Genomic DNA, 22928 nt, shown 5'->3' on the forward strand with positions numbered 1-22928 from the left:
GCTGTTGAATTCTCTCTGTCGTTTGTACTCATCAAATGAATCAGTCATACAGTAGCTACTGGCATTGACTTCTTTTACTGTACACTGAAAAGGTATTTGCCCCCTGTCTGATTTTATGCATCTCTGCTGAATAAAACGCTGTCCTTGATAATTGGTTATCCCATACAGGTTCGAGGAGAGCTTTGGGTCTATGTCAGAAAGCACATGGCACAAGGCAGGGGAGTCACCCTGGAAGAGGCGACTCAAACACCAAAAGTAACATTTTTATAAAAAGGAACTTGAGTGAACAAATAACACAAAATATCAATACTGTCATTTTAGAACATTTAATAAAGCCCCCAGATGAAAAAATTAATTGCCCAGTTATGCTGAAAAACTGAGTTGAGCGCAATTGAACTTCTCACCTGTGATTATCGATCACTTTCTCACAGGGCCATGGAGGAATTTTGGCTCGTTCTCCAGTACAGAAATTGTACACAGCATAGTTCCTTCATGCTCGATTGTCGGTAGTTCTTGCTGTGGAATTATGTATTTGATTCTTATCAAAAATAATGGGTACCGTATCAGCCGGGTCATAAAGGTGCTTCTTGTTAGTGAGCGCTGATATCTGCCCAGCTGCTCCCACCTGTATTCCATTGCCCAGTTTCATTCTGATGATGGAGTCATGAAATCTGGCCTCAGCTGAATGAGAGAGGCCTGTGCATCCTTGATTGTTCTTCTGCAGTTCTTTGCGAGCACATATATGATTTCACACCTGCACATTTCCTCCGGAGAGGAGTATTACCATCCCCGCATTGTCTCCATTTGGCCAGACTCTGGTGCAGCAGCTTTCGAACCCGGTCCGGAATATTAGACATCAGTATCTATTATCTAGATATCCTTAGGGGTATAAGGGTGGGTGGTTTTCATCACGTGAAAGTGCCTCTAAAATCTGGGGGCTGATAACTTTACTGATAGTAAAGGCCAAAGTGATCTGTTCTGTGTTCTGATTTATGTTCTACAGGGCTGACACTAATCAGGCGTCATAGTTCACCAAAATATTCAAAAAAATAGAAAGGTTTATTTCATTTTGATTGAAAGAACCATACCAATATGGCCCAAAATAAGATTTGGCCACTTTTTACATAAATAAATAAGCAGAAAATCAGACCAAAGGAAAATACAACGCAGCATACCTTATGTGGTGTATTACAGTATTAATACTGTTACTGCAAATACTGTACTGCATAACTTATATGCCGTATTACAGTATTAACAGAGATGTTTGGCAGGACATCCATCCATCTCCTCTAACTGCTTATGCTGCTTATGCATTGTGTGCCTGCAGCCTATGGCAGGAAACCCAGGGCATATATATGTGTGTGTGTGTGCGGGGAGGGGCTTATAGAGGATACTGTTGGATTACAGGGTGCACAGTCACACATCCTGGGCTGTTCTGGCCAAAGTGCCATTTGCTGAGCTATAACCTGACTGGGCACTATAAAAATCTTCTCTACATTGTGTTGATTTGTTCTGTCCTGACCTTTATTCTGAATGCTGACTGTCCTGTTATTTAAAGAAAGGAGATCTCTGAATGGCACAATGGGAGCAGAGTGGGAGAGTTAGGTGGGAAGATGATATTCACCAGTTTAAATTAGATGAAGAGGAGCTCTGATGACTGCAAGTTCATATCCCATGGTCCTGTTTGACAGGAAGTTCAAGCAAACATATAGAAGCTCATGAAAAGTCTTTGATGGAACCCAAAGGAGACAAACACTCACAGATACTGTACTACTACTGTACTGCTGTGTACTACTCTGTACTATGAGCTAATAATAATCTGCACATTAAGGCTTCCCCCACAGGGTAACACAGAAACATAATGATCGCCATTACCTTTGGAGCTTAATTGACCAAATTACACAGCACAATGGCATCCTTCACTGTATGACGTGTCTCGTGAGACGATACCACTTAAACAGTCGTCATTTATCACCGGAAAAGGCGGATGCGTTCACTTAAGTTGGAGGGATGTGATGTAGTACATTTGTAATGAGGGAATACCCTCAACACTCTAGGCAAGCTAAACAGGCACGTAACACAAGACAATTATAGCTGATACATCCCACTTGAAATCGTTCTGAGAAACCAGAGGGAATTATGGGCAGTGTTTTGGTTTTAAGCTCCTTCGAACTTCTGTGGTTTCACATTGTTCACCTCCCACTCACCCACCTCTTTCTCTCCAGAAGAAACAGAGAGAATCCACTTAGGCCCATTCCAGCTTCACAGCCATCTCTCCCTCTCCCTTGCCACTGATGCTCTTTTCAGGACATAGCCACCATGCAGCTGTGTGCCAACAAGCTGGATAAGAAGGACTTCTTCGGAAAGTCGGACCCGTTCCTGGTGTTCTACCGTAGCAATGAGGATGGAACGTGAGCAAGGCAGCCCCTCACTACTCACCTTATATCCCTTTCCATGGAAAGCAATTTTATCCACGTCTTTATTGTTACACCCATCTGTGCATGTCACAGTATTTTGCCCAGTGCTAGTCATTAGCACTATGGTCAATGATGTTGAATACAGGCGCTCCCCAGTTAACGATGGCTCATGTTACGAGATTTTGACATTGCAATGGCTAAATGTTTTTTCACTTTCAGCGCATTATTCAATAAATTAGATGAAGAAATCAACACTTTATTATAAAATAGACTGTGTGTTAATGATTTTACCCAACTGTAGGCTAATGTAAGTGTTCCAAGCAAGTTTAAGGTAGGCTAGGCTAGGCTATTATGTTTGTTAGGTTAGGTGTACTGTATTAAAATACCTTTTGCACCTTACGCTGTTTTCACCGTACAATAGGTACATCGGAACGTAACCCTGTCGTGGCCTGGGGAAAGGCTGTACTTCTCAAACAGAGCTAGATGTGTGTTACGTGTTCTCCATTCCCAGGTTCACCATTTGCCACAAGACTGAGGTGATAAAGAACACGTTGAACCCAGTATGGCAGTCCTTCACCATCCCTGTCCGGGCGCTCTGCAATGGTGACTATGACAGGTGAGTGACAGCAGGACTCTGTCGATGGATCTCCTGAGGTCCACTAATGATACGTTTTATTTGTATAGCACTGGTCCCGGGGACTCGGAGGACCTTATGCAACTCGCATAAATATAGAGTGGAAGGCAGCAGTAGCGACAGAAAAGCTACAGAATATAAACAGCATAACAAGTATAATAGTTACCAGTATAACAAGTCACGGTGCACAATAAGAGCACGATAATAAGGACTAAAAGTTAAACACAGTTGCACAGTTAGCATTAATAAAGAACGTTGTTCCATTAACGCTAATGAAATACTGAAATGCTGGCACCTCAAAATAGGAATTCAAGAGGGTTTCTTGGTCTGTTGCCATGAGTGTGAATATTTGTTGTTGCAGTTGATTATTGTCGAAGAATGACAAACAGTATTCTGCTGCCTGAACACCTCCCATAAACACGTCCCGGAGAAGCATTTTCACATTAGCTGCGGTACCCAGCCAACTAGTTCCTGACTGATTTAGTTAACATGTCAGCCTTTGACTGAGCCTCTCTCATTGATTCTTTAGAGCTGACAATTTTTGCTCCCTTGGTCATGGAAACTGAGTTAAACTCTGGTCCTAATGACCAAGTCCCAATCAGAGCCAAGTAGTGTGCTAAAAGAAGTGATGATATGAATGAAATGTCAGAAGGATAGACAGAAGTCTAGGGAACTATGTGAGTCATTTCCATTATGCACATTCATTATTAAGTCATTAGATTCCATTTGTGTAAACATGCCATATGCAAGTCAGCCCATGGTGAATCCTGAAACCGATAATGGCAATTTATAACCTGAAATAATGGCTGCTTATATTACACACATTCACACAAAAAAATAATACATTGTTGAATCTCAGACCTTTGGCATGAACATGCAGCTACTTTCTGTTCAGTGTTTAGTCTAGTTTTGCTTCTGCCATCATTATGCAGGGCAGCAACAGCATGAGGAGCATTGCACAAATAATCGTGTTACAAAAAAACGGGATGAAGAACTGACCAGAGGAGCTGGATCCCGTGGTTATCAGAATAACACCAGCAGGCAACCACAGTGTCTTTGGGGCTGTTATTGGTGCTGCAGGGATTAACACAGAGGATTTGGATGTCGGATTAACTATCGTTCCCCACAAAGGGCACGATCCTTCTCTTGTTCCATTAGCTGGCGTCTTCATTTCAGAAATCTGCTAAGGGCCTTTGGTGCTTCTGTGAAAATGTTCCAGCCCGTTCTGGTGTGCGCCCAACAGAAAAACAGAACATTGAGAGCAACGCAATAATTGTGAAGTATTACAATGACAAAACATGACGAGCTGGTATTGTGTCCAAAGACTCAGAACTGGGTCAAGCTGAATGAGAGTACAGCCCAGTGACAGCAGCACTGCTTGGTTCACTGTAATGAGCTTCGGCAGATTGTGTGCAACTGAAAATGCCCAGTGTGGGTCTGTGTCAGGGATTTGCATTTCACTCGTCATATAGCGTGGCACAGGTTTAATGTCAAACCTGCTTCCCTAGCAGCTGAGACCTCTAAGTCAGCTTGTCAAACCCACTTTCAGATTCTGAGATTTACATTTTACAACCAGTGCATTGTTTGCATGGAGCAAGTGGCATAAAATGATGCCTGACTGGGTGATGATTCACCTCCTTTCATTTGCTGTTTTGCTGCTGTCGATTAGCGCGATTGGATGCCACACAGGAAGGTACTTACAGCACATTGTTAAGGCCCCATCATTTCCTCCCGTTCCACCTCACACCTAGTTTAAGAGAAGCTGTCACGTGAAGCCTTGCTGTTACAGTAAGACAGTGCCGGCATTACTGCGCAACCTGTCACCCTCTCCTCCCTTCTCTGCATTTGGGTGCTGGAATTTTGCACAGGAGAGTGATGCTGGATGCCATAGTGTATCCTTGGTTAGTTCAGGATTTAAGGTGGACAGGATGTTCCCAAAAAATAAAAATAATTTTCATTTCATTCGCATTTCTCATTACAGAACCGTCAAGGTGGACGTATACGACTGGGACAGAGATGGAAGGTACTCTGCTCCTTGTCATAAGCTTTCTCTATGTTTTCTCCCACCTCCTTTGAGCAGGTTTCATAGCAACCAGTCCTGATATTTGTCTTTGTGGATCTGCTGTTACTTAAGAGTGAAGCGAAATTAATTCACAGCCGTTTTTGCTCCTGCTCTCTGAGGAAAAAGGTTCCATCAGGTTGGCAAAAGGACCGTGTGGTTTCCATTGGTGGCAGTGAAAATTGCATTTTGGGAATTTAATACCAAGGTACACAATAAATAAATGCGATTGCTGTTTGGGAAAACTTTATAAGATCGTTTAACTCCACAGTGATCCAGTTAAAGGGGAAAATGAAATCAGGACAGCTATTTAAACGAAACAGCAAGAGCAACAGACAAAAAAAGTAATGGTTAGACCTTTCCTTTGGAGAACTTAAAACAAAAAAGAAGTTATGGATCCCAGGGGGATATACAGTACAGCAGCAAGGAACATACAGCACAGACAGACAAACAAATGTGCAAGATGATTAAACATAATGCTAAGAAATTTAAAAGTACACAGTAGACAAACATAATATCCTGAAAGAATATTAATAAAATAAATAAATATAAATACAAATAAATTTACAGATGGTAAAGAAATACATGAAAGTACTGTAAAGCCAAATATGAATTGTTTAAAATTAGCTCATTTTGTGACACTTATATCAATACAGAACAGCATGAAACTAGGTAAAGATTATATTCACAGAAACATTCTTGCTGTTATCTTTTGTTATATGACTTCATAAGGGAAAACTGGCCTCATGACTAAGAGCCAGAAATAGGAAATGGGTCAAAAGGCAAAAATAAATATATTCCAAAGCCTATAGAAATTTCTGAAATGTTTGAAAGAGATACATAAATAACGACTGAACCTGCATATCTTTTTTTTTTTTTTTTTTACTCAAATGTTTTCAGTTTTATACAAAGCAGGGGGTTTTAAAGAGAAAGCGTCAGGCTGATGGGAGGCTGATGTTTGTGACAGAGTCATACACAGTGGCTTCTCTCAGGAAAGATAGCGATGTGTCAGTGTGTGACAGTAACTGTAAGATGCACATGTGGCTCTCCTGTGTCCCACAGCCATGACTTCATTGGCGAGTTCACCACCAGCTACAGGGAGCTGTCTCGCGGACAGAGCCAGTTCAACGTCTATGAGGTCGGCACTGCAACGTCTATGAGGTCGCATTCCATTGGGCTCTACTGGGTTTTTTTCCATGTACCTTCATTGCCCCCCATATCTCCCTTTTCTTCTAGGTTCTAAACCCAAAAAAGAAAGGAAAAAAGAAAAAATACATAAATTCTGGAACTGTGAGTAAAGGTCCTTCTGCTTTGTTGTGATCATGACTTGGCAAGTATATAATCATAAAATACCACCCTGTTTAATTCCTTACTTTTGGTAGGTTACTCTACTGTCCTTCAAAGTGGAGTCAGAGTACACGTTTGTGGATTTCATCCGTGGCGGGTGAGAGGAATGTTAATTATGTTGTCGTTAATTAAGGGGTGCATGGCACAGTGTGCAAGCAACTCCATGCCAGATTTTCAGCTGCGAGCATGCTGAGCTTGCTCAAGTGTTGCCATCTTCCTGTCTGTCATACTGGGTCCGTGTCCAATACCAGGCTAATAATCTTGATTTCTACCTGCTGTTGCTGCAGCCCTCTGTGGTGTGCGAGTCCTCCCCAGGTTTTAGCACCAGCACTCAAAATACTAACCTGAATCAATGCGAAAAAAGACCTCAATTCTAACTCTATCCCCAACAGAAATGTGGAATTGAGGTATCAGGAGAAGTCCTCGATCTCTCTTTTTCTCAGTTTCTACAACCTCCTTGGTGCTGTCCATGGGAAATTCAGGCTATCTTAGGTCTTTAAGCTTATTGATGTTCCAGTATAAATAACGTCTCTCCCAACAGCACTCAACTCAACTTTACAGTGGCCATTGACTTCACCGCATCCAATGGTAAGGGCCCCACAGCGTCCGCTTATCGTGCATATCCTTGAAAACACACAGACGCACACAGACACACATGTTTGGCATTTTTAGTGTTTTTTATTGCAGTTACTGATGTTTGTAAAATTATGTTTCTCCTTGTGAGGACTGAGAAGTAATATAGACATGACCCACACACACAGAGACACACGGACACACACAACAGCAACAAGAACAACAACACTAATAATGATGATGATGATGATGATGATGATGATGATGATGATGATGATGATGATGCATGTTATCTCTACCAGGGAACCCCTCCCAGCCAACGTCCCTGCACTACATGAACCCATACCAGATGAACGCCTATGCCATGGCGCTCAAGGCTGTGGGGGAAATCATCCAGGACTATGACAGCGACAAGCTCTTCCCAGCTTATGGCTTTGGGGCCAAGCTGCCACCAGATGGAAAGATTTCCCATGCCTTTCCTCTGGTTAGTTCGCTCTTCATTGAAGACATTCCTGCTTGCCTCTTATAACACTGGCATTGCGCATGCCTTTCACTTTGGGACCTTGCCTAAACCTTGGCCCAGAGGTTTTTTCCTACAATGATCTCTAAAGGATTTATTGTAGGTTTATTGGGTCTCTTACATTGCAGTAACGACTCTGCATTACCTAATATACCTGACTGGGCATATGAAGAGTCAGCACACAAGGCAGGTGAAATGAGAAATGGAATGACTGGTGTATTTATACTCAAGTGTGCCGTGTCATCAGTGAGGGCCCCCTGAAGTGTGAGATAGTGGTCTGGGAGAGCAAAGAAGGCAGGAAGACTGAAAACACCACAAGTCATTAATTTTAAGAGAACTGGATGAACTAAATGGTGAAGAACAGAATGAAATCCTAGAAATTCAAAATTAACAAATCATAAACTGAAGCTGGTATGGCCACATTATCAACAAAGCCCCAAAAGCTGCAGGTTCGAATCCCAGGGCTCAATCCTGTGCCCCTAAGAATATTCCATGATATGACATGCCTCACTAAACGTCAGTGTCTGTTAAACTCTCAAATAATATAATGTAGGGATGGCAGCAAGGATAGTCACTGGCCTAATTACCAGACAGTTGCCTGTTCAAGTCCCAAGAAGAGCTCTGTTCTAGTGTCTTTGTGCAGGGTACACAAATTGATCAAGTAGACATCCGGTGGGCATATAATGCCACTCTCTAATTCAGTGACAAAACCACAATTAAACATAAAATTCTGGGCATCCAGTTGAAGGTATGGAACGGATGCAGTAATGTTTGTTCACGGAGCAGTGTTTTAAATGGCACTGAGATATTGTTTGGCACTACATTCCATTCATAATCTTCTTCTAAGAGGGTATTTAAGCACACAGTCTCTTGCAGGTTTATTTGTGAAAGGGAGATGGCATACACCACACTACAGGTACAAATAAAGGAAGTGGATCCATGCGACAAATGGTTCAGCCAAACCCAGTACTTACAGTATCCCGAAGCAACAAAGAGCAGCAGTTACTTAGACTCATTGACAAAGCAGAGAATTAAAAGAGCTTGTGGGTATGAATTCAGCTCCAGCCCACTGCCTCGAGCTTTCATATTCTTCCTGAGTCTACGTAGGTGTGCTCAACATACTCAACTGTCCTCTCACAGTCGAGAGCCTTGATATTCAATTGGGGCATCTACATCTATAATATAACAAAGGTTTGTCTTAGACAGTGTTTAATTGTGAGAAGGCTGTCATTGTAATGCCTACTCTATTTTAGTCTTTCTGTATCATGCCTCTTTCCATAGACCTGTATTCATGAGAGAAGGTGATATTTTCACCCTGTGGGCCCAGTAAGACCTGAACAACATTCTGCAAGCATTGTCTTTGCTGCTGGGTGCAACCAGCTAAATGAAAACACATTGTTAGATTTTACCTGGCATTCCCAACACATATGCATAACATACTTGCTCTGATACTGTAGGCAGTGCCAGCAGTGGTAGCTGGTTTTATTGATTGACACATATAAACTAGGCCCGGGCTCCAGTTTTGCGATCTGCACTGGATATTCTTGAATCCCATGTGTTTCTTCCTTCACAGCCGATGAACTCTAGCTGTTGCTGACCACACAATGGCATTGCTCACCCGTTGCTAGGGGATTAAAATTTCCTTGCAGGAGAATGAAATAATGTCAAGGCCAAGCACCTTTTCCTATTTTTTTGCAAAGAAGAAAAACCTTATGCAAAAAAAAAAAAAAGAAACCAACGCTATGTTTTCGACATTCTTGTGAAAGTGGCTTGGCTGCTGCTAAGGGACAAACAATTAACCAAACTGGATTTTTTCCCTGTAATTGTCACTCTCTCCTGCTATCCTTTGGTCAGCATTATTGCCCAAAAGCAACTGTATCACAGCAACATTTATTACAACTTTTACAACATCTTGCAACTTTTCAATGCATGCATCCATGATAGTTGTATGAATGAGGGTGACCCAGCAGCATTGCACACTCGGAATGCATACTGTCTTCACCTGTGACACTATTTATGCAGCTCTTAAGTGGCACGACTTCCAGTCTCTAAGTAGTGCAGGATCTCATTTTGGCTACTGCTGAGTCTGCAGGACTCATAGTTACTCGACTTTAACGGAATCGCTGCCATTCTGTCTTACCATTTAATTTTCATTTTCTGTGAAACCTGTCCCCGGTTTGCTAATCAGGGAATTGAGCCGGCTCTGGGCTGCTCTCAGTTAGAGCCCAGTAGTATTTAGGCAGGCTACTCATTGCCTGCTCATCATCACTGCACTTAAAACATGGGGCTTAGTTACTCCCTGTTCACAGGTTTGATTTAGGGGACTTGGTGGTGTGCTGTCACCTTGGTGTGTAGTCCTGTTTGCTCTGTGCCTGTCAGCAGGGACGGATTATGGGTTGTGTGGGCCCCTGGGCAAAACATTCGCGTGGGCCCCCACCACCACCACAACCACCACAATTCAAGGGCCCTTGGCAGCCAAACGCCCTCCCTATAGGGTCAGGGGCCCTTGTAGGCAGAGGATCAAAGAATGTAGGCCCTCTAAAATAGACAAACGAAAATACATTGTTGATAAGCGTTGCAAATTGTTTTGGGCTAGGGGCCCCACGAGCCCCCTGCACCCCAAGGGCCCCTGGGCAGCGGCCCCGCTGGCCCGGTCCGTAATCCGTCCCTGCCTGTCAGTAGCCAGTAGGTGCTGCCGTGGTGGTTTGTGTGGCTTGAGGCTTCTGGTTAGCCAGTGTCTATGCTGAGGTATCCATGATCCCAAGTAGCCTCTCAGCAGTACTACTGCTGGCACTGCCTACAGTATCAGAGCAAACATGTTATGCATATGTGTTGGCAATGCCAGGTAAAACAGCTAGTTTCCTGTTTTTGGGGAGTTTTGTTTGTCTTGGGTTCTGTGGTTTTGCCCCTTTTAGGTTTTCAGTCTCCAATCCCTTGCACCTGAGTCTCCCTTCTGCTTCGCCTCATCCTGGAGTCATCCATCCAGTCAGCAGCCCATGTCCCCCGGTTCCCTGTTTCCAGCAGTGTTTGGACTTTTGATCTCAGGGACCAGAGGGTAAAAACCTGGCATGATGGATGGATGGTCCAGGTTGAGGTGTTTTGTCAAAGAACTTGTTTATAAAGGCTAATAAAGGGTTTTAACCAGTGTGCTCTGAGTCAGAGTCGTGACAGTTTCATTTTTTTAATATTGTTTGCTTTCATATTATGCATAAAATATTAAACAGCGAACAGTCCAGAGATGAGTGCTAACAAAGATTAATGAAGTGATTTCCCTAACAACTTTATTGGTACTTATTCCCGGAGTCTAATCAGGAGCTACAATCAATGAAATGATGACATTTACTCCTGATGTGTGGAATTATCACAAACTGAATTAAACAAGCATTTGAATGCAGCCTTTCGTTTTGATTGCTTATAGAACTCAGACCCGGAAAATCCAAACTGTGTGGGAATCGAGGGGGTGCTGGAGGCTTATTTCCAGAGCCTGCGGGCCGTGCAGCTTTATGGCCCAACCAACTTTGCTCCTGTCATCAACCAAGTGGCACGGTAAGACCAGTGCTGTGCGCCTGCGCTATTTTTGTGTGGGTTTTTTTTTCCTTCCCTTGTGGCTCTTGGTCCACATTCTGACAGGAACAAAGTTGCCACATTTAGGTACTGTGGATGCCATCTTTAATAACATTCTGCTTCTTGACCCTGACATCTTAAGGGAGATGGCATTCAGAATTTCAAAGATGCACATGCTAATTCTGAACACACACATCTACAGTAAGTAGAAGCATGATAATGAACCCAGTACCCAGCAAGCAAACACATAAAAAGCAATAAAAAAAGTCCATTATTCCAATTATTCAGGGAAGACCTTCTTCACCTTCTTCCCTGTCAACTTTATTTCTCTCTGAACCTTTTTAATATTCAGCTTTTGAGTTTGCTGTAATGAAAATAATTGACATGAATAGCCTCCATACATGCAGTAGAAAATAACACTCAAACATTTAATGAGGTATGTAGCATGGAGCCTTGTTATAGATGTCTACAAATGTTTACCATTTGGGTTATGATGAACAGACAGAGTATTTCTGTTACAGTGCTCACCTGACAGCTGGCCCCGTTTCTTAACCTTGCTGAAAAGCCAATGCATGGATTTATCCACTCTTGTTATTTGTTGCTGGTGCATGTATATGCCTACGGAGCTAGAGATTCTGGCATCATTAAGTTACCTGGGCTTTATTAGAGCATGTCACCTCTGTGACATTCGACAGTTACTGCTGCTGGAGGGCTGTACCTGGCTGGTCTGCCCACAATACTAATGGGAGCTAGCAAGATAAGCAGTACACCGCAATCAAGTGTTTGTACATCACTGCTCAGACTTCAGGGTGATTCAGCTGGCTTATTTCTCCCACTGTCTGGCTCCATTCTCTGCTCTCACTGGTGTTTTGGATTTGTGTGCTGTTGAAAGCAAGGCAACACAGATCACCTGCTGTGTGTGTGGTTCCTGGTTGCAGAACACCAATTATAATTAAATATCCAATTACACCTTAGCACTGAGCCTAATTCCTTAGCATATATAAAGTTTGGTACTTTGCACCCAGGATTTTAAATGAACTCTATTCAAAACAACCACATTACAGTTTATAATTGTGCAATACTACTCATGACTAAAGTTTCCCCCAAGCAGAAAAAAACATTCATGTGTATTCCACATTAAAGTGCAGTCCGGGGGCACAGAGTAGGTATTCCCCACTCGTAAAACAGCCGGGCACGGTACCGGCAGATTGATCGGGGATTTCATAAGTTTAACTGCTCACATTTTTTCACGTGAGGGACATAAAAAGTTGAAAAAATTTATTTTATTTTTGGAAATAATAAAAACAACCCTCCAAACAACCCCTTACCCGGTAGAATACTGGGCATGTACTGGTACCAGCCTGCGGACTGGGATTTGGGTATGCCTAGTACAGAACCCCAGAGGCTGAGAAGTCATTTTAAAAAGATGGTAAAGTACCATGTCCCATAGACCCTGACATATGAAGAATTTATTTACTTGCTATGCTACCCAAGAAATAAACAGCTAATTTACTGTATGTATATATATATATATATATATATATATATATAAACAATATAGATTGCTACTAAATGAAATTGTAGCCAGTTATATAGGAATTTGAGATATTTCAGCCATATCATGTATGATCAAATCAGTTTCATTACTGAATTTAAAAGGTTAAAGACATTGACTGGTTCTTAAACTGATTTAAGTCATAAGCAATTTTAACGGTATCCTTCTTGGTTGTAGAATAATACTCCAAGGTCATATTACTGTTACAAGTCCCTTTAATAAGCACATTGGATTTTGATTTGATGCAAAGACCCTTTAGGTTGACATGATGATGCATGGAATCTTTAAACGTAGAAAGATGCAGACTGATTATTAATTAGGGGAGGGGGGAATCTGTCTAGTCCAATATACTTACTGCACCACCGGCTATGCTGCTGAATGAATATATATCCTATTTTGTACTTGAAACTGCAACCTTCACAAAGATCACTACTCTGCACAGGCAGTCTGCAGGTTGAGACGTCCAACTTACGGACAGCTTGTACTTATGAATGTACCACCATAATGTTTATTAGATTCAAAATTTAACTTAAATGCAATAGTTTGTAATGATGAACACACACACACTGCTTTGTAACGCTCATAAAAACATTTGTGATTTTAGCCATCTGTTGGTTTAAGGTACGGTACAGTACTGTGTGTAGTTACTTTTATTATTACTGGATAATAATTATTATCATGTGCTGTATTATTATTTTTCCGACTTACAAATTTGATTTAAAGAAAGGCGGCTACCTACACCTCCTTTTAGAGAGCTATAGAAAAAACACACATGGGAGAAAAGTCTAACAAACAAACAAAATTGACACACACTACAGCAGGGGCATGGAGCTCAATCCAAAAGAGGAAGAGAGGGAGTTGAGTATCCAGACAGGCCAACGCTCTGCACGGCCAGGGCATCATCTTTGCTCATTGTCTTCAAGCTGTAGACAAAAAATGGGTAATTTACACCCCTGTGGACTGCAAAGACCAGGAGCCAAGACGAAAATGCACAGCTCAAAGGAACAGCCATAGCGCCTGGAATGGCATCAAACACATCTGCCAAGTAAATTTCCATCAGCCAATGGTTTTAAAAGGCTGACCGGCAACCATTTGCCATTCATATAGGGCAAAGTGCTTTCTTATTTTGACGTAAATCAACCATTTGATCATGGAAATATGTTATGAAATGGAGCAGTAGCTGTAAAAATAGTTCAATAGGAGAACCATGGAGGGTTTAGTGCAGTTCATTCAAATCAGCCAGATTCACATAAGTTGCTATGAAAGATAGCAGAACCCCAGGAAGATGCTGATTGATAGGAGCGCTGAGACTCAAATTACAATGTGAAAGAAAGATGGCTTCAGTAACAGAGAAGAGAGAACAGAGAACACCTTATCGAGGTCCGATAAATATCAGCTCCAGAAAGGCAGCCGCCTCGGCAGCAGGGACTCAATCAATCAGGGGAACGGCTGCAGAGCACAATAGGGTGCATTCCTGACAGGCCTTTATGCAGAGTGATGCAGAGCAGCCAGCTGTCCAAAGACTGGCTTCAGAACGCGAAGCACATCACAGGACTGTAACAAACGTCAGCTGGCCTACAGAGAAGCCAAGGAGGACATTTAATGAAGCCCTGTGTGTTTTGCATGGCTACATGTGGGCAAAATGCACAATCAAGTCTCGTTTGCTTTGATAACTTGGAAATGTTCCACAATATGGGATCCATAGGGATAACAAAGCAAACATTTTTGGGCAAATAAACGTGTATTACATAATGCTCTGATGTGATGTGGAAAAAAACCTAATCATAACCATAAACCAAACTGGCAACATTTGTCTCTATGCTTTCTATGAATGCATGATATAAGAATGTATGATCACAGTCATAACATACTAAAATGCATTGATAAAGCATCATAGACATGCCTATAAATATTTATAAACATAATACATTATAGCCATGTGTATTATGCATTATGAATGCTTTATGAAGATCTCATCTGTAATGCACTATAGATGCTTTCATACAGTAATGCAGTACAAAGCACCCTTAATACTTATACTGGCCATTGTAATGCATTATGAATGTCTCCCCCTAAATGGGTTTCAACAAGTTCAATTTAAGACTTTTCAAGATCTTTTTAAGACCATTATAATTGCAATTTAAGACTTATTTCACATCCATAGTGGCAAAAAAGTATGAAGAATTCCTTGCAAAGTAAATTAATTTACCGACGTTCAAAATGAACATTCAGCTATTATTTTCTTGATGAGGGGGGACGCCACGTCAGCCCCCACACCACATCACCACACATCAGCTGGGTGTGCTCCGATAAAATTTTGACCAGGTTACACAGTTTGCAGTTAATGGTTAGGATGCATGAGAATCTGAAAGCATGAGCGTCACACCAAATGGGTGAGAGTTGGCAACCCTGCCGTACATAACCTGTAATAGGAACAATTAGTTTAAAAACACATAACCCTTTGTGGCTACTCACCGGCTTACAGTCTGTACTCAGCTGGCATGCGATTTTAAACTTATTAACTGTTCTGTGATTTTTTTTAACCTTTTTTTCAGACCGTGATAAACTGTAGACAACAAACTCTTGATACCACTTTAAGGTTGACTAAATAACCCAATCAATTTTCAAGACCCGTTAAAATTGCATTTAAGACATTTTAAGGCTTAAAATTCAGATTATTTGATAAGCATCCATGGAGACACTGTTTTAGGCTTATCTATCTTTGTTTCTATGTACATGCATTTTATCCATCACTTTTTAATCTAATATTTTGGCTTAGCTTTTGAGAGGGACATTCCATGCACCTGAACCTGTGAATAATTTACAGTACTGTAGTTCCAGTGGACCACACACATGCTAACCACATGTTGTCCATTTTGGGTGCCCATTTGCATGTGCTCGCTGCTCCATTGCAGGTCGGCAGCTGAAATTACGGACGGCTCTCAGTATTTTGTCTTGCTCATGATCACAGACGGGGTGATATCTGACATGGTGCAGACCAAGGAAGCCGTGGTCAATGTGAGTATCACCGCCGTCTCCTGAACGGGGTGACGTGAAATTTAAATGTGTAAAGCGAGCTGCGCTCTCGGAGCCATTTTTATCCAGTTCCAAAGTATCCTTCAGTGTACCCTTTGCTGTTTTGGTTGTGTACCCCGTTCTCTCCGCAGGCTGCAAGCCTACCTATGTCTATCATCATTGTGGGGGTGGGACCAGCTGAATTTGATGGTGAGTAATTCCCCCAGAAGCAAAAGAAGTACTTTCATTTCTCATTGTGCTTCTTCAAATACCCATCATTTGGCATATACACTTTTTTTATATTACACTAACCTACTGCGAAGCGCTGAAGCTTTTCCACACGAGAGCACGTCCCAGGCTCTTCTTTCAAACTCTGCATCACTCCGGCGCAGCACGACTCAGGCATCATCTGCTGGGAAATTTTGTACTTGATTAGGCATTGTGGGACATTTCTCTATGGAGAATTGTAGTGGTTGCTGGCAGGGGTGTTGCTAGACATAAACCTCTACTGGAGTACAGGCCACCCCACCCCCCATTACTTGGACGTGAGATTTTAGTGGGGCACAGCACATATATACTGGGGCACGTGTCCCAGTAAGAGGGATCTAGGGCACCCATGATATATACTATGTATATACTATACGGCATAGTATATTATATAGGTATAACGTAGCATTATCCTACTATACTGTATACCAGGAGTGATGCTAGACATAAAGCTTAGGTTGACCATAGAGCTGAGAAGCCATAATTCAAGATTGCGTGTATTTTTCTGTGGGTCTTGTGTGTGTCCTTGTATTTCTTCTGCAAATCCCTGCCAATATGCACAATGCTCTTTAATGACCTGCATAGGTGCTCTAGAACCTTCAGTAGTAGTTTTCTTTTGTTCTTCAATTACCGTATCTGTCCGTTTTGTTTATGCTACATTAACAATAACATAGATCCCTTGCCCGTGCAAACATCACCACTCTGAAGGCATATGAGCACCTGTTTCATACGTTCTGCGGATTCACTCTTTTCTTTTTAAGTTTTCATTGCTTACCTTCTCCTTCTTAATTTCAAAGTGTATTAGTAGACTTTCTCGAGTTTAATGTGGGCGCCATGGCCTTTTTTCCAGTGCCTCGTGTGGAGGAGACACAGTGTGTAATAAAACCATGTGGAGTATATGAGACCGATATAGAAATTGTTTGTTGAGGTCCCACCGGGTTGATCATACAGTATATAAGTGTAGACATGCTGTGACCGATCGCATTAAATGAATGAAGAAAAATGAAACACAAATATATATATGTGCTGGACAGGAGGAAGGGGAATTGTTGGTAAACTGTTCATAATCCTGCTAATGTACTTTTTATATTCTTTCTCCAAATAGTTCTTGCAAAAATATCATTTTTTGTTATATTCCTTGAATCTCTTTTCTGGTTATACAGCACTTTACCCATGTACTGTATAGTACATGGAAAAACCATGTTGTCCAAACGTGGAAAAGTAGTAATTCAGGTGTGGATGTCCTACCAAAGCTTCTCCAAAAGTAAGTGGTGAAGTCAAAGGTGTAACTTTGGTTTGAACATTGCGGAGGGGTTGGGGGGGGAGGGGGCGGAGGGTTGTATTACCCGGTTTTGATTATACAACCCCCCCCCACCCCCCCTGTAATTTAGGCCCATGGGTAAAGTTGCACCGGCAATCCCAAAGATCCCTATAAAGCTGTTTGTATTTATGATTCTGGTCTATATTTATGATTTTGCTGTCAGAGAGAAACGATAGGAAAAAAATAAATGGTAACGTACCAAGGAAGAAATCAGGGGTCACTAACAATAAAGTTCTGGAATTCATGCCATATGGAGAAGACAGTTATCGGCTGGACATATTGTCAGATAGAAACCCCGCTCTGTTTGATAGACATGAAACGCTACCTTCCACAGGAAGAATCGCGAAGCGGCACAACCAAGCACAGTCATGGGAGTCATGGTTTGGAGATGTTAACTATAGGAACATCAGCAATAGAATTTACACCATCTGATATGATTAGGGTTCCTTTATGCCTCTATTTTAAGCATAAATTGTATGTATTCTTTTTAAAGGGACAATAATTCAATAATTTATCAGACAGTCTTGGCCATGTGCCTTTTCCTGCTCCATGTGTTTAATGGTTAGGGTTAGGGTTAGGGTTAGGGTTAGGGTTAGGGTTAGTTAGGCACTCCCTAAAGCTTTACCGATTCGGTTTTTAACTATGATTTTACACTGGGGAGTGTCTTTCTTTGTCCTGTATCTCTAAAATAGTTATTTCAAAATCAAACCACCATTCTACAATTCCAGATGGCACTCTGCCAGGTATTGTTTATGTACTGTAGAAGCGATGTAGGGCGTTACTGCAGTGTGAGTTTACCATGCACAAGAGATTACCAACATCATTACTTTCTTCCCAGAATAGCACTTTGGAATTTAATTATTGTGTTAGTGCTCACAACATAATAGCACAGTAGTCCCGAGGAACAATGCAAAAAAAAACAACCTTAAACTTAATTTCATTTTTAGATCAATTAATCAAAACCTAATGTTTGATTTAGATATCGTGAGTCAATTGAAGCAGTTATATTACCTAGGGTCACAAGGGTAATGAAAATAGTAATAACTATTGGGACCAAGGTTCAAGTTTGCGTTCTGATTCTACTCGTGTGGAGATTTCATGTTCTCCCCAAGTTCTACCCATGTTCTCACTGTATTCTCCCCATGTTCCCCCCATGTCGTTATGGGGTTTCCCCTGGGTTCTCCAGTTTCCCGTCACAGTCCAGAAAAATGCTAAGGTGAAATGGAGATACCAAATTTTGTGTGAGCGTGTGCCCTGCCGTGGGTTGGTGCCCCATCCTGGGTTACTCCCTGCCTTCTACACGTTGTTTCTGGAAGAGGACAAGCAGGCATGGAAAACGGATGGACGCTTGGTTGAAGTACAGTATATATTGCCCAGCAACTGGATTGTGGATGATAAGAATGGATGAAGTACACATTGTGCACCTGATGACTTAGCTAAGATCTTTCTATCTTTGCTGCACTAATCATCCACCCATCCATGTACCCACTGCCCCATTTTCTAACTGGTTACCCTGGACTGGGTTGTAGGGGGACCATCCCAATCCCAGAAAGCTCTGTTTCACTAGGATGGCATTTCTCTCAATAAGAAATATAGTTTTAGATATGTACAGTGGAAGAAATATTTTAATTCTTTCAGGATATATGTGCGTATTTTTTTTTGTATGGAATATCCATCCATCCATTTTCCAAACCGCTTATCCTACTGGGTCGTGGGGGTCCAGAGCCTATCCCGGAAGCAATGGGCACGAGGCAGGGAACAACCCAGGATGGGGGGCCAGTCCATCACAGGGCACACTCACACACCATTCACACACACACACACACACCTATGGGCAATTTAGTAACTCCAATTAGCTTCAGCATGTTTTTGGACTGTGGGGGGAAACCAGAGAACCCGGAGGAAACCCCACAACGACATGGGGAGAACATGCAAACTCCACACCCATGTGACCCAGGCGGAGACTCGAACCTGGGTCCCAGAGGTGTGAGGCAACAGTGCTAACCACTGCACCACCATGCCGCCCCATATGGAATATTATTTGATATATAACAGATACATTATTGTTAAACAACCAATTCAAACAACTGACCATTAATACCTCTTGATATGGTCGGCACACCCTTCCTACACCAAGATGGTGGCCACACAACGTGCCCACTCCATCCCTCATGCAGCTGCATCCTTGTCTTTTGGGTTCATCCATGACACTGTACTTGGTGTCACATTGACCACCTGAGCGCCCGTGGGTGTGTCAGTCTTAAAATGGGGCGGAGTCAGGTGCTTTGTTGGTGCTATATTGAAGCATCGGAAAGTGACCAACAAAAACCGGGTCTAAAGTGAATGGCGCAGTATTTCATTGTTATTTTGAGAGCGTGCTACCGAATGAACTAATTACAGTAATGATGAATGAGATTTACCCAATTAGTACAGCGGGATCCCTGTAGCATGTTACGCTCCAAACACAGCCATGACTAATTAGGAGACTTAGTGCAACTCTTTTTAGACCATGTGCTGGTTCTGTGACTCTTTTTTTCCACCATTAAACCAAAGTGGGTTGGCCACCCCCTAGAAGAACATGTGACATGTGTTTCAGTGTGCTTTAGCTCATTAAAATAGAACTTACACAAAGCATTTTGGCCACTGAACATTTTGGCCATTTTGGCCACTGAACTCCAAGTTAAAAGACGCTCCATAAATGAAGTATGCATGTCAGAAAGCGTGTAGAATTTATTGTGGGACACAGAATGGGCGCCTTTAAGTCAGTTATGAGGGGTAGGTTGTAGAAGAGGGACTTATTAACCCCCCACCCAGCAGCAGATGTGTGTGTGAGATGCCGTCTCGGCCGGGTCGGTCTCTATCCCCCGTAGCCATCTGCCGACATGCAGCACCGCGCCCCCCCCCCCCGCCCCCCCCTCCCCAATAGGCCCCTGTCGTTAGTGCCTGCAGTTTCACAGTTGGCCTCAAATGCTAAACTGCATCAAAAAAAGCATCAAAACAATAAGCTGCCTTTGTAAAGCAGAGCTGGTGGATGCAGAGGTGGCCCCTCGTCAAGGCTAACGCAATGCTCTCCGTCCGCAGCCATGGAGGAGCTGGATGGGGATGAGGTGAGAGTGTCCTCCAGGGGGCGCTTCGCAGAGAGGGATATCGTCCAGGTGCGGCACTTGCCCGAGTTTTTCCTGTCACTCCTCATACCCTGTCATCTTCAGCGTGCCTCACAGCCAAATACTGTCAAACTGAACAAAGAAAATGCTTTTCTTTATTTCTAAAAACACAAGTTGACTTTCATTATCAGCATGTTGTACTTATTTGTGATTAAAGCTTGTGTGGAAGGTAAAAAACAATAATAATAAAGCAGTGAGCTTCTGGTTTCTATGCAGTAAAAGAAAATGACTTGAATGGTCCCTTTAGTGATTAATGAGTGCCAGGTTCAGTTTGATGCCTTGTCTGCCTTTGAAGTTCTTCCCAGAGCACTGATAAGTCAGTGTGGTTAATGTCATGGATTGCTTTTGATTGGTACTCCCCCCCCCGTTAATATTCAAAGTGAATGATAAGCTACTTATAACTGATGCAATTTGCTGCCCTGCAGTTCGTGCCCTTCCGGGACTACATCGACCGGGCAGGGAATCAGGTACTGAGCATGGCCCGCCTAGCCAAGGACGTGCTGGCCGAGATCCCCGAGCAGCTGCTGTCCTATATGAAGTCACAGGGTATCGAACCCCGGCCCGCCCTGGACGGCATGCCCACACTGCACATGCACATCTAAGGGCGACCATCCCAGGTCCTCCAAAAACGTTTCTCCTTTTTACACGCACACACACACACACACACACACACACACACACACTCACTCATCTACACATGCTGTCTCAGTGGAGAGTGACTGGAGAAGATTTGATGCATATTTCTCAAAGTTCTAAGCAGACGGCAGACACGTGAACAGCCAGTCCCTACTGATCGCAAACGCGGCCGCGGCTCCGCATCTCCATCCGTTTCGGCTGCCTCTCTCTCAGCAGCACGGCAGTCTGATGCCAGTCAAAGGCAGCTAGAGCTTCATTTCCACCTTCTTCAACATACAAGAAGGGAGTCCGCTAAAGATTCCTGCTACGTGTTTCTCAGATGACAGCCAGGCAAAGCCAGACCCGACGGATCACCTGAGGATGTTACTCATGCCGTCCTTCATCCTGTAATTTAGTCTTGTGCTTTAATGTAAGACTTTGAAAGAAGAAAACAGTCCTGAAAGATAAGCTGCTCGTTTGTCTGCCCGCCGTGAGAGTCAAAAAAAGTTGAAGTTCTATTTATGTATAAATTATGTAAGAGTTTGAGGGATGAGGATGAAAACTGTGAGGTTACCTGTTTGTAGATGCCCACACAGCATAGCGAATGTCAGGTGTACTGATCCCCTGCCATGAGTGAAATGCCAGGACATCCTGGGGTGCTCAGTGGGGAGGGGGCCATCGGACGCCAGTCCGTCTGACTGTGTGTCAATAGGGGGCAAGAAGCAATGGAGCTGGTGGAGGGGTTTGGACGGCGGCATGCCAGGTTTTCGGCAAAAGACGAGGCCTTGTCCATAATTCCTGCTGCCGCTTTGAGAAGTAGGACGTGCTCATGGGTTGATCGTCTGCTTCTCAAACATTTATGAGGAAGAGTTCCACTACCATGGCATCGAACTCTTTGGTTCTGATTTGTTTTGACGTAACCGACATGAAATTTTTGCTGTCTGAGGCAGGGATGTGACTTTTAAACAGTGACTGGCTTTTGCATATGTAGAAACGTAAATTTAAAAATTTGAAAAGACTGTTGTAATGGAAATGAACCTGTACTGAGACGTGGAATCCAGGCTTTACTCTTTTAATGTGGTAAGATAAAAATGGAAACTGTCTGAGAGACCAAAAATAGATGCGAATGTCTTCAGGCATTTAAATATATATATTTTTTTTTTTCACAAATTTCTCTGTAGCATTTTCTGGCCATCACAAGCTGTGTGGGTTTTCCCCAGACATCTCTTAACTTATGGTGTAGGAAGTCTACCATCTAACGCAGCCCACCCTAAGCATCATCACAATTACACCTCCAGTTACACCCTCATCCGACGGCTTTCAGATTCTCATATCTGAAGATCCCTTATCGGTGTGCAAATATTTGCCTGTCCCCACCGCGTAAAATAGCAACCGCAGAAAGCGAGCCACAGGCCTCCACTTGGCTCTGAATAATTCATCACACAGATCGTACTGGTGAATTCGGTGGGTCCTCTTTTCTCTCATGGGCACGGATTCCTTCAGAATAGCAAAACACGGCAACAGCAATGCACAACGAAGAGCCCTAATTCCAGGGACCAGTCAGGGACAGCAGACGCTGAACAAGGCAGTGCTAAGATCGCTCCCGTGCCTCAGGGTCTAACCAAGCACCAAAAGGAACAAGACGTAGAAATAGGAGACTGTCCTAGAAAACAAAAAAGCTGATTTTTTTTAAAGTAACCTTGATAACAAATATAAGAAGTTCTAATATATAGTTCTGTGGCCAAAAAAAAGCAGAGCCACAACATTGGTACTACATAAGATTCTCAATGCCCACTGTGTTTATTCATCTACTGCTAAGAGACTAATGGAGAGAAATTTATTATAGAACAGCCTTATGCATGTCACAGGCCAATGAC

The 22928-nt window shown here is 42.7% G+C and overlaps 1 protein-coding gene across 1 annotated transcript in view; it reads left to right on the forward strand.

The window, feature by feature from the left end:
• Positions 1-21903, forward strand: part of LOC125744618 (copine-9-like) — a 76672-nt gene extending 54769 nt beyond the window's left edge. Inside the window, exons 8-20 of the mRNA XM_049016620.1 lie at positions 2308-2411; positions 2929-3033; positions 5033-5074; positions 6173-6248; positions 6347-6400; positions 6493-6554; positions 6999-7045; positions 7333-7514; positions 10969-11096; positions 15585-15687; positions 15837-15894; positions 20354-20427; positions 20862-21903. Coding sequence (XP_048872577.1) covers positions 2308-2411; positions 2929-3033; positions 5033-5074; positions 6173-6248; positions 6347-6400; positions 6493-6554; positions 6999-7045; positions 7333-7514; positions 10969-11096; positions 15585-15687; positions 15837-15894; positions 20354-20427; positions 20862-21038 — 1212 coding nt within the window. The 3' untranslated portion in view covers positions 21039-21903. The remainder of the gene's footprint in view (positions 1-2307; positions 2412-2928; positions 3034-5032; positions 5075-6172; positions 6249-6346; positions 6401-6492; positions 6555-6998; positions 7046-7332; positions 7515-10968; positions 11097-15584; positions 15688-15836; positions 15895-20353; positions 20428-20861) is intronic.
• Positions 21904-22928: the final 1025 nt, after the last annotated feature.

This window comes from Brienomyrus brachyistius, chromosome 6, assembly GCF_023856365.1.
Source record: "Brienomyrus brachyistius isolate T26 chromosome 6, BBRACH_0.4, whole genome shotgun sequence".
Lineage (NCBI taxonomy): Eukaryota > Metazoa > Chordata > Actinopteri > Osteoglossiformes > Mormyridae > Brienomyrus > Brienomyrus brachyistius.